The 12,914-nt window shown below is 38.4% G+C and overlaps 1 protein-coding gene across 1 annotated transcript in view; it reads left to right on the top strand.

Moving 5' to 3' along the window:
- LOC121385093 (contactin-like) overlaps positions 1 to 12,914 on the top strand; it is a 39,049-nt gene that overhangs the window by 1,846 nt on the left and 24,289 nt on the right. Inside the window, exons 3-12 of the mRNA XM_041515629.1 lie at positions 366 to 451; positions 1,061 to 1,209; positions 4,816 to 4,929; positions 6,239 to 6,577; positions 7,399 to 7,494; positions 7,878 to 8,111; positions 8,663 to 8,768; positions 9,279 to 9,463; positions 10,598 to 10,912; positions 11,473 to 11,763. Of these exons, the coding sequence (XP_041371563.1) occupies positions 366 to 451; positions 1,061 to 1,209; positions 4,816 to 4,929; positions 6,239 to 6,577; positions 7,399 to 7,494; positions 7,878 to 8,111; positions 8,663 to 8,768; positions 9,279 to 9,463; positions 10,598 to 10,912; positions 11,473 to 11,763 (1,915 nt within the window). The remainder of the gene's footprint in view (positions 1 to 365; positions 452 to 1,060; positions 1,210 to 4,815; positions 4,930 to 6,238; positions 6,578 to 7,398; positions 7,495 to 7,877; positions 8,112 to 8,662; positions 8,769 to 9,278; positions 9,464 to 10,597; positions 10,913 to 11,472; positions 11,764 to 12,914) is intronic.

Below are 12,914 nucleotides of genomic sequence, written 5' to 3'. Positions count from 1 at the left end.
CATTTTAGATTTGTTATAATGGACAGTTTACAACCACTTTACATTCGGTATAACGGTCGGTTTACAAACAGTTTAGATTCGTTATAACGTTCAGTTTACAACCATTTTAGATTCGTTATAACTGTCTTATTACAACCACTTAACATTCGTTATAACGTTCGGTTTACAAACAGTTTAGATGCGTTATAAAGTTCAGTTTACAACCACTAGATTCGTTATAACGTTCGGTTTACAACCAGTTTAGATTCGTTATAACAGTCAGTTTATAATGTATAATTATTTATGCGAATACAGGGGGATTTCTTCTATTACCTAGCTATTTAATATTTATATGAAAGGATTTCTTTCTTGTGTAAAATTTTCAGATCAACGGCGCTAGTCTGCTCAGTATAAACACTCGACAGGAACACAGCTTTATCTCACAATGGCTGGAAACCAATGATAAAAGCAGGTGAACAGATGCAAATACAATGTACTTGAGATTATATACTCGAAACCTCTGTGGTATATGAGCATGTTAAAATATTACGCACTTCCGATTCTATACTCGAAACCTCTGTGGTATATGAGCATGTTAAAATATTACGCACTTGCGATTGATGTACATGTATGTGCTCTTTCCAACAGCTGAATTCCTTCCCTAGTAATAACGTATTTTTCTTCTTCCTTGTTTCTTCCTGTTTGAATCCCAAGTACATTGTACACTGATGTACATTAAATGCACTGTTAAAATGGCTTTACAGTGTTCACAAGACTTTGATAAATGTAAGACACAAAAACTAACGGGATTCAAACGAAGTAATTTAAAATAAATTGATATTCGCACGTATTAAAACAATATGTATTGAATCTAAAAGCCATTACAAACTCTGTATGGACCAGCCACACAAATATAAATATATAATACTAATGATTAAGAAGCAGGGAATCTGCTAGTTGCTTTACCAGCTGCAGTCAGATATATCTATAAAAAACAGAATTTATTAATAGTCTACATAAAAATAGTCTACATAAAAATTTAAACATAAAATGACTAAATGGGCTTAATTGTTTTTTTCAGGAAAAGAAAATGGTGGACAAGTGGTATAGGAGCCAATGAGAATCTTCGATGGGAAGGTGACGCCACTTCCGGTCTACGAACCGATGACTTTTGGGTAGATGAAAACGATCGGACAGATGACATCCGTCATATTGTTTATGAATATTCATGTGCGAATTTTGTTTAGTAATTAATATTAATTGTCAGTTATGAAAATAATACCAGGTGAATAAGGCACGTTTCGCCCCATGTATAAAACTCGTTGAGAGCCGTACTTAACATTTTGTTCTATAGTCCGCTTGCGTCAAAAATGAACCTGCAACTCTATAATAAATAAAGTTAAAACTCGTATAACAAAATATTAGTACGTTTTAAATCTATTCCAACTCAAAACTCCTTTGTAAATAAAAAAGTTTTTTTTACCAAATTGCCATCAGATTATATAGATTAAATCTCATTTTTAATACAGGAGTGAAAACGAAATGATAGGACAGCCAATGTTTGCAACTTCACTTCATTGTCACTGAAGTAGTCGATAACGCAGTACACGGATACTAAAGATAGATGTGCGTGCGCTTTAGTTTGGCTGTTACATCAGTTGCTTTCATCCCTGTATCAAAAAGAGAAGACTTAACCTATGCAATTTGATGGTAATTTGTAAAGAAACTTTTTATTATTATTTACATTGAATTGTTTATTTTTAATGTTATTTGAGTTGGTGTGGGTTTAAAATGTAATGTATTTTTATATGAATTTAAACGTTATGTATAGGAGAATGTCCTAGTAACTCCATTCTTGAAAAATAATGGAGACGATGCCCGCTAGGTCCGAGTCCCATTATTTTTCAGAAATGGAGAGTTACGAGGATATTCCCCCTACTTAAAATACACCAATAAAATATTATGTATCAAATATGTAAGTATAGATTTTAACGCTAGTGGTTCTGGAGGGGTAATAAACCTGTGTGGTTTTATCCATTACTGAAAGGTAATGGACAGATTGTCGATCGTTTAACACTGCAGGTTTATTTTAATCATTATGGAGTAACATGCCATTGTATTGTCCCTTTATACCCAAATACTGTAATGTGTTGGTTAAATGCCATGTCAAACCTATAACAAATACTGTAATGTGTTGGTTAAATGCCATGTCAAACCTATAACAAATACTGTAATGTGTTGGTTAAATGCCATGTCAAACCTATAACAAATACTGTAATGTGTTGGTTAAATGCCATGTCAAACCTATAACAAATACTGTAATGTGTTGGTTAAATGCCATGTCAAACCTATAACAAATACTGTTAGCTCAAGGCATTAGTGGAAGATGGGTTCTATAATTTTGTGAAGTGCCCTGTACACGACGCCCTTCACTATTAACACAGTGTTGTTGTTGGTGGTGGTTTCTTTTAACACAGTCAGTGTAGGTTATCCTTGTGTTGTTAAATGTTAAATGAACAACAGAATCACCAGTTGGTGATGTAGGTTCGTAATTTTCTTTCTAACATGAAACATGTTGACAACGTGGTAATACATGTAATATATAGGTCTCAGGTGTTGGGTAAATGACACACTGGTCTCCCAATAGAGTTGACATTGGGCATCAATGAGTCCTCCTTGGGTCTCCCCTTGGCCCTTCCATTGTGTCTGTCTTTCATGTATAGAAAACAAAACCCAAATATTTATAGACAGACAGACAGACAAATCATTTATTTACTTCTCACCTTGTATACAGATTAAAATAAAAACAAGAGTTCAGCAGTAATAATACAATAATATAGTAGTAAAAGTACACAAACCACTCCTATGGAGTTATGAGAGACTTTAAAACTATTAAAAGACTATCATAAACATTTAAAAAGTATTGTATTGACAAGAAGTAAAACTAAAAACCCTAAAATATGTCTATATGTATATATAAAAAGTATTTGACGACGTAATAAAATAAGATGGCAACTTTTGGCTGTAACTTTAACAATATCCGGGTGGCTTAAAAGTAATGACATTCTTTCTTTATCTAAAATGTTATTAAAGTTTACTACAGCAGCTACTGCCTTTTTAAAAAGATCTACTCTAATGCCATCATAAAGAGGACAGTGAATAAGAACATGCTCTTCAGATTCTACATACTTAAACCAATTAAAACAGGTTCTTTTGTGAATCCCCAAATTTTCTACCCGTTTGTAACCTTAAAGGCGCGGTATCACTACGAAACAGTGATAACGCACGTCGATAGACTTAGGCATAGGCGTAGTAATATAACATTCAGTGGTAAAACCATATTTAAAAGTTCTTTAAAAGTTCTTTAAGTACGAAGTTTATTTCCTCCATTTTTTCTAGTAGTTCCAAAACATTTGCTCATTTAATTTTGAAACCATCTAATACTTGTATTTCCGTTACTGTTATTGAACTTGGATTATTAAAACGATTCATTGTATTATTAAAACGATTCGTTGTATTATTAAAACGATTCATTGTATTATTAAAACCCAGAGCACAAACGTTTTTGTGAAACTAAAATGCCAGTTTTTATAATGTGAACCTGATGTATTGTACGACCATTCAAAAACTCTAACATTCAGCCAATTAAAATTAATTTTGAGTGTTCTGCACCAATGCCTTGCCATAGCTACTGGCTTATAAGATGCATGTTTGTTGACACGTAATTTCCATGGGTTTTAGTCCTTAGCTGATAAGCTGGGGACAACAATTAAAATGCATGGACTTCCTGATTTCTGTAATTTAGTTTGACACTAAGTGGACTCATTGCTAGCCCCTAATTAATAAATACTACGTTCTAGCATAATTGGCACTAACAATTAACTGAATCGAACATGCACAGCTAAATATATAAATTACATTTGAATATAACTGTTACACTGTGACAATATCCCAAGATAGTTTTTTAAATAATCATTTTTATAAGTCAAAAGAGGATACGTTTTATGTGCGTTCAGTGATTCTCTTGTATTTGTTTTATGTGCGTTCATTAATTCTCTTGTATTTGTTGGACATGCTACTGTATTGTAAAAAGACGAAAGTTATTTTATATGATTAGTAACAAGAAATGTTTTTATTTAATGACGCACTCAACACATTTTATTTACGGTTATATGGCGTCGGACATATGGTTATGGACCACACAGCTATTGAGTGAGGAAACCCACTGTCGCCACTTCATGGGCTACTCTTTTCGATTAGCAGCAAGGGTTCTTTTATATGCACCATCCCACAGACAGGGTAGTACATACCACGGCCTTTGATATATCAGTCGTGGTGCACTGGCTGGAACGAGAAATAGCCCAATGGGCCCACCGACGGGGATCGATCCCAGACCGACCGCGCATAGAGCGAGCGCTTTACCACTGGGCTGCGTCCCGCCCCTATATGATTAGTATATCTCACAGATATATATTTCTTTTAGTCTGATATGACTATATATTTTACTACTGAAATGTATTTTTAGTTTCTCCATAATGTAAAATGGAAATGATAAAACGTGATGTCAGTCTCTGAAATGGTTAGCATTGATGACTCTAGCCTACAATTAAAGGAGAATGCAGCAACAAGAATTATAGTACAGTAATATAGTCTCTTCTTCACGAGACACGTTTCGTGTTTTACGGGACAATGAACTTCCCCCGTCGGCTTTTCTATTAGTACCTCGAATATTAAGGTCAGTGACTTTAATAATGATTGATTAAGTCGTCGGTGTATCGAGATATAGCTGCCGTGCCTCTAAGTTGTAATATCATTGATATACTCGTTTATTTTCAGCCGTCGTTTCATCGTTTGGATGGGGAAGAGAATCAGACAGTATAGTCCAGCCGTCTGTTTGTGAAATTAGTCTACACGAGACTTACAGGATAGTCCAGGCAGCCAGAGATCACAGTGCGTATCTGTCTGTCCGTCTGTCTGTATGTCCGTCCATTTGTCTGTATGCCTGTGTCTATTTATGTTTGTGAAATATTTTAAACTGAAATTCGAACTTTTCTCACGAGAGCATGAATCCCCTCTAACAGACCCGAACCCTCCCCCAGGCTATCGGACTCACTGTGGCCTTCCCACTTTAAAATAGCACAGACGGTGACCCCCCCCCCCCCCCCCCCACACACACACCTTCAGATACATCGCGAGCCGTATATTGTTGTAAATACATGTACCTATATAGTATAGGTATTTATACCGAGGACAAATGTATTTTAGCTGAAGCAAATCACTTTTTCCTCTGCATTTGTATTACTGAAGCAAGTTTCTGAATTTTATTTCATTTCATTTCAAATTATTTTCCTGCTTATATCCACGCTGTCTTGGGCACACGCCTCAACTATTTGGGCTGTCTGTCCAGGACAGTGGGTTCGTTGTTAGTGGTTAGTGAGAGAGAGAAGGGTGTAGTGGTCTTACATCTACCCACTGAGTCGTTAAAACTCGCTCTGGGTGGTAGCCGGTACCGGGATGCGAACCCTGTTCCTACCAGCCTTATGTCAGATGGCTTAACCACAACACCACCGAGGGCGGTTTCCGAATTGAAAGGACTGCAATCAGAGTGTTAGTGTTAGTCTACTTGTATATTTGTTTTTGTCTTCTTGTCAGGTAAGCATACGTGGTGCAAAGCATATATAGAATAGTATACACATTCAAAAACCTCAATGAATATTTTGAAAGTCAGAATGATAGAGTCATGTTTTAAATTACTGAATACAGTCTTTATTCGAGGCATTTACAGTTATTAGCATGTTCACAAACGTTTGCGAGATGTTATGTCAGCCAACCCTTACTAAAACAAATACAAAATGCTAATGACATTATTCCTTACAAAAACTGTATATTTGTTTATTTATATCTCGCTTTTTTCTCTATATTTGTTCCTTTTTACGCACGATCGTTGAGAACATAATAATATTACCACACACACACACACCCTTGCGCTCTCTCTCTCTCTCTCTCTCTCTCTCTCTCTCTCTCTCTCTCTCTCTCTCTCTGGAGAGTATCTCTCTCTCTCTCTAGAGAGAGAGAGGAGAGAGAGAGGAGAGAGAGAGAGAGAGAGAGAGATTCCTTGAAAAACCAACATTGTAGCGTACGCTTTTAGGAGGGAGAGAGGGTAATAAAACACATATAGATCATTGGGAACTGCCCACATCAAATTACATGATTTTGATTCGGCCTAATTATGGTCAATCCATTCTTCCTTTCATTTAAGCCTACGGAACAAGTGTATCTAATACAAACGATATTCCAAGGGGACCCAAATTAACGATCACGCCTTCACATATGATTGTGGTCAGCAAAATCAAGTCTGCCTTCATAGAGTGCGCAGCAGACGGCAACCCGCCGCCATATTACACATGGTTCAGGAAGTCGACGTCGACGTCACCGGATGTGGAAATTACGTCAGCGATGAATACGAGATACACTTTGACCAATGGGAAGCTGTCTATAGCGGAGCCCAATGTGACGGCTGACGGTGGTGATTACCAGTGTATCGCCTTCAACAGGATGGGAGTCGTGATGAGTGACACGGTCCAAGTGTCATTCGGATGTAGGTCAACTATGGCTATGTGGTGCGCACACGCACACGCACACGCACACATACACACACACACAGAGAGAGAGAAAGAGAGAGAGAGAGAGAGAGAGAGAGAGAGAGAGAGAGAGAGAGAGAGAGAGAGAGAGAGAGAGAGAGAGAGAGAGAGCGAGAGCGAGAGAGAGGAGGGAGGGAGGGGAGGAAGAGGAATGGATATTTTATTATGCACTTTCCCATAGACAGGATAGTACATACCAAGGGATATGATGTGCCAATATATTATATTATCAAGCCCGATCAATCGGTCGACCCACAGCATTTGTGAAATGGCACTAACATCTTTAAATAAACAAATGTCGGAAAGAGTTGTGCTTAATTGGACGTAGCCCAGTGGTAAAGCGTTCGCTTGATACACGGTCGGTCTGGGATCGATCCCCGTCTATGGGCCTACTGGGGTATTTCTCGCTCCATCCAGTGCACCACGACTGGTATATTAAAGGCCGTGGTGTGTGTTATCCTGTGTTGGATGGTGCATACAAAAGATCCCTTGCTACCAATACAAAAATGTAGCGGGTTTCCTCTCCAAAACTATGTGTCGAAATTACCAAATGTTTGACATCCAATAGCCGATGATTAATAAATCAATGTGCTCTAGTGGTGTCGTTAAACAAAACAAACTTTAGATGCTTAATTTACCTCCCGTGTAAATAACTAATTACTAGATTGGCGATAGAACACTGTGGTACCAACGTTTTGACTTCAAGTAAATAATATCAAACATCTAATTGTAAATATTTTAAATCAGTTCAATTATAAACATTTCAGCTGTATTTCAGATCTGTCAGAGTTTTCCAATGACCCGCCAGGCTCGGTACGAGCACAGCTGTACCAAGGAACAGTCATCGCCTGTAACCCTCCAAATCATAATCCAGGTCTGACCCTCAGTTGTGAAAATGGTTTTCTTTAAAACACAATAATGTTATAGTAAATCGCTTTGGGGGTTTTAAAGGGAAAATGCACACATCGTTATAAAATGTACTTAATAGATTGTAAAAGTATAGTTAACCGATTGTATAAAACAATGAATCATTTATAAGTCTTAGTCTTTGGCAAATACATATTCTCAAACTAAAATTACGAATTCATACCTATGATTCTGTATACCGTATTCCCCTCGGTAAACACGCATTAGCTTCAAAAGATGACACTCCATTACACATTATGCATACATATTGTATTAATTCGGCATAAACACTTATAATTTAGTTTACTTTCCTTACTTTATGGATTAATTAAAATTCCAATCGCTTTCCAGCTGTTCGATATCAATGGTACAAGAATTCGGCAATGAATTTTGTTCGACCGGAAATGAACCATTACTTGTTTATCTCCCACAACGGAAAGCTCTACTTCTCGGAAACACAGCAGTTAGATGCCGGGAACTACCACTGTGTCGTGACGCTGACTGCGCCTCCAGGACAGAAAGTGGCAACCACCCAACCGCCGAGTAGAACCAGTCTGGGCATCCAGCTTGTTATTACTGGAGACAGTAGGTGACGTCACAAATAATGACGTAATAGCTAATTTGTTTACCTTGCTGGGTTATATAATCGGATTATTATATAGGTGAATATGTATGTATCATCCTAGTGGTAGATTTGCCACGATGGTAAGCTAATTTATGTTTAACGTCCAATATAGGTTTAAGCGTGAATAGAAAAAGTCTTTGCTACCAATTATTTTGAGGGGCATTTTATTACATTTATTTTTATTTATTTATTTTTGTTGATTCTTATATGTAATCACTAGAACATGATTTAGTTAGGTTTTTTTGGCAGTTGCCTCCTGCCTTTGTTTTTGTGCTGTTTTGGGGTGTTGTTTTTTGTAACATTGTGTTTTTACACCCAAACAATTTTCAAGAACGATGCACTTGCTATGGACCTGAATTATCTTTGCTAAAATAATTTGTATAAACATAAAATACTAAATATTACTCCTAATAGTAATCATTCTTAGGTAATAACTGAGTAATGTTGCTGGTTACAATTTGGGTTCAGTTCAAGGCGTAAAGTTTCTGACCAATAAGAACGTGTCTTGCAGCTGCCAGTGATTTTGGTCCTACTATTCACAACGATTTCCCAGCGGTATTCCCAAGCCCACCTTTAAAAGGAGAAGATATTCGACTTGAATGCATGGCGTACGGAAGGTAAGTTTTGGGGTCTGATGAATTCAGATAGAATAATTGTAACCAAACTCGTACGAAATTGAGTAATTTTCTCCATGGAATAGTTACAAATAAAATAAAATCAAGAAATGGTTTTCACGATACCCCCCCCCCCCCCACCCCGAACCCCCACATACACACATGAGGGGTGGGGGAGATTGGACGGAGGGAGATATTATAAAACAAAATTGTTTTATAAACGTTAGGTAACACTTGGGAAGTATTTCCCACCTACCCATCTCTCCCTCTCTCTCTCTCTCTCTCTCTCTCTCTCTCTCTCTCTCTCTCTCTCTCTCTCTCTCTCTCTCTCTCTCTCTCTCTCTCTCTCTCTCTCTCTCTCTCTCCACCAAAAGTCTAAATATTACCATTTGTTAGACACCAAACTAGCCGTAGTTTAAGAATATGTAGTTCTATATCGATAAAGAAACCCCTCGCGTCCCCCTCCTCCCTCCCCGTCTCCCGCCTCCATTTCTTTCGTCGCCTGTTTTCCAGACTACCCCTGTACTACTGGTGGACTCGAGAGGGTCTGCCCCTTCCGGAGAAAACTCAATATCTCGATCGTAACCGAGTCCTGCTGCTGCCAGACGCCGATCTGGAAGATGGCGGGAAATACACGTGTCACGTGAGAAGAGGGACGTCATCGTCGGACTCCAAGACTATTCAGCTTGTAATAGAAGGTGAACACTTAACGCCACTGATCACAGTTTTTAAGCAGTGTAAAATAGTTTGGCTATTACAGCTTTCTTTTAACGTTATATTTAGTTACAACTTGAATAAATAATAATTTTTGGCTACTCCAGTGTGATCGTCTTAACTCAAAATGCACTTTATACCAAACAACAAATGACTATGCGCTTCTGTACAGGGCCCCGGTTCACGAAACGATCTTAGCGCTAAGACCACCTTTATAACTACCTTTATGCACTTAAGGTGCTATTAGCGCCCAAAATTGCTTCCTAGTACGGAGCTCTAAACCATGACAACATGTAGGGGACAGATGGATTAAAGGTTTAATAAAGTAAAGGTGACAATTATAAAATAAGAAAATCTAGGAAAGCCAGCAGATGTGCATCCTCTGTAGAAATTTTGGATGTTTCACAATTATGGTGTTTCCTTGCATCTGGAGCAAAATGGTACACTCGCTATACTCTAAAGTCCACTGTCTCTACAATAACTGTGTTAAATGATGTGGTATGACCAATTTTGATTATAATAAAGGTTAAAGGTCCTATGTCAAAGTTGAAACTACAATATTTCGTTATTTTCTTATTTATTTGTAATAAATAACTACAATCTTTCCATAAGTAACTCTGGAATAATAATTTTAAAAAGTCTTGTACTGGACGACAAGAGGGGTTTCCCCAATAATTTGTGGCTAAATATAGCATGGCCACCATTATTGTTTCTTTTGTCAGTCAACAGCAAACAATTCTGGGTAAAATTAGAGTGTTGATTATGCATTCATAAAACAATAACGTCACTGTTAATGCGTATCATACACTCAAGATCCCCTCCCCCTTAAAATATGATTCTTTTTTTTACTAGTAAATGGAATTATTTGGTTGTAAATTTTTATGGCCATATAGTTGAACGTATAAAGTATATTTTTCAAAGCAAAAAATTATACTATTTTTGGCGGGAACCGTCATTATTGCAACTTTGACATAATGTTAATCAAAAACAGGACAGTGTAACAGCAGCGAGCTTGTTTTCTCACATTTTATATTGTGTCGATCAAACATCAAATTCTTTTTTTTGTTTTTTTGTTTGTTTTACTGATGATATATTTCTTGGTTCATTGTTTATCACAGCCAAACCCTACTTTGTCTTCCCTCTGCAAGATCAGCACGTGGATATCGGAAGTCGGCTATCGTGGCGGTGCGAGGCCGCGGCTAAACCACGTGCCGCATACACGTGGTACAAAGACGCAAAACCTCTGACGTCACAGCCCGGGACATTCGAAATAAATGAAAACGTGCTGATAATAGATAAAGCTGCCCCAGAGCGACACAGCGGGATGTATCAGTGTGGAGCCACCAACAGGCACGGCACCACGTTATGCAGCGCACAGCTTAGAGTTCTTGGCAAGTACAGACTTTCTGGCAGTTGGAGTTTACATGTGATATAAATATGAGGACTTTAAACTCTTCTTCCTGCCTGCTTTAGTACTAGTAGCATTACTAAATACTGAAATAGTTTGCTGAAATAATATGGAAAGATCCTCGTTCTAAGGTTAAAATTTGCATCAGGTGAGCACTTAATTTGCCATTGGTCTGCGACCCGCACGTCCTATTTTAAAGAAGTTAATAATTGTTATTTGTATGAGGGAGGGACGTAGCCAGGTGGTTTAGGCTCAATCCCCGTCGGTGGGCCCATTGGGCTATTTCTCGTACCATGACTGGTGTATCAAAGGCCGCGATATGTGCTATCATGTGTGTGGGACGGTGCTGTAAACAAATACCCCTTGCTATTAATGGAAATATGGAGCTGGTTTCCTCTCTAAGACTGTCAAAATTTCGAAACGTTTGACATCCAATAGCCGATGATTAATAAATCAGTGGTGTCGTTAAACAAAACAAACTAACTTTATTTTCACGGGGCTGAACTTAGGCTCTGCAACTTTAAAGACGGATGGTTGTGTTCCATCTTTTTTCCGGTTACAGTTTATTTGATGTTTATATTACAGCTTTCCCGCCAACATTCATCAAACGGCCTGTCGTCTCGTCACAATTGGCCACCATTAACGGCAACGCTACGATCATATGCCAACCGGAAGCGGCACCACAGCCAGAAATATTATGGCGCAAAGACAACCGTGATCTTGGTCTTACGCCTGGCAGTCAAGGCCGAATCCAACTCTTACCAAACGGCAATTTGCTCCTGACTGAAGTGAACCTGAGGGATGCTGGTTACTATGAGTGTGAAGCGACTAACATGTACGGATCGGCAAAAAGTGGAGGACATCTTGAAATCACCGGTACGCCCATTCTTTATTGTTGTTTTGGGGTGGGGTTTTTTTTTTTTTTTTTTTTTTTTTTTTTGGGGGGGGGGGGGGGTGGGGGTGGGGGTGGGTGGGTGGTGGTTATCCCACTGTCCCCTTTCCTTTCCCTCCTTTGAATTCCATCTGATCTCTTCTCAACCTGGCACCACTCCCTCAACTTATTTTACTGTCCACCTCCACATCCCAGTCTGTGTCTCTCTAACCACGACATGTTTTTGTCTCTTGTTTTACACCTGTAATTTTCCATGAGCTTTAGCTGTGGGCTTCGGAAAGTGTTCAGTAGTTACTTCTGGCATTGTTAAAAGGCACTTATAACCACCTACTATACTCCCTTACTACCGGCGGTCATTAGTTAGTGCCGTGGGTCAGACCAGCTTTATTAGCGGCAGAGGGCGAAGATGTCAGGTGGGTGCAAGGAAGTACACCCGTGGAGAAAGTTGAGACAGGTAGGTAATGGTGTGGACAGCTTAGAAGTGTAGGACGAAATTGACAGACAGAGTTGGAACAGATTAAAATCGTTGGAGAAATTGGAAAGTTTATTTATATTAAGATAATGAGAATGACAGGCAGAGGGTGATAGATGAGAAACATGCGTGAAAGTGTGAGCCAGCTTTGACGAGATTTGGTCAAACTGGTTACCTTAAAATTTTGTAGTCAGTGCTATCAAAACTGCTACAGCTTTTAACCGTTAACTTACCCATATACTTAAACTTGTTAAATTAAAAACACCGATTTTGGAACATCCATTGTGTTTTGTTGTTCTGTGACACAGAAAAGGTACGTACCCCAAAAGCTACAGTCAGCGGCTTTAATGCATCAACGGAACATTAGTGTTTTCCTTGTTCAGTGCTCCGTGATCATTACATCCAAATACGACAGTTTCTTCTAAGACGAGCCAGTGAACCACGACTGGTGTATCAAAGGCCGTGGTATGTATCACCCTGTCTGTGGGATGGTGCATATAAAAGATCCCGTGCTGCTAATTGAAAAGAGTAACCCATGAAGAGGCGACAGCGGGTTTCCTCTCTCAAAATCTGTGTGGTCCTTAACCATATATCTGACGCCATATAACCGTAAATAAAATGTGTTGAGTGCGTCGTTAAATAAAACATTTCTTTCTTTCTTTT

This window comes from Gigantopelta aegis, chromosome 11 (assembly GCF_016097555.1).
Source record: "Gigantopelta aegis isolate Gae_Host chromosome 11, Gae_host_genome, whole genome shotgun sequence".
NCBI lineage: Eukaryota > Metazoa > Mollusca > Gastropoda > Neomphalida > Peltospiridae > Gigantopelta > Gigantopelta aegis.
This window is presented reverse-complemented; position numbering and strand designations above follow the sequence as displayed.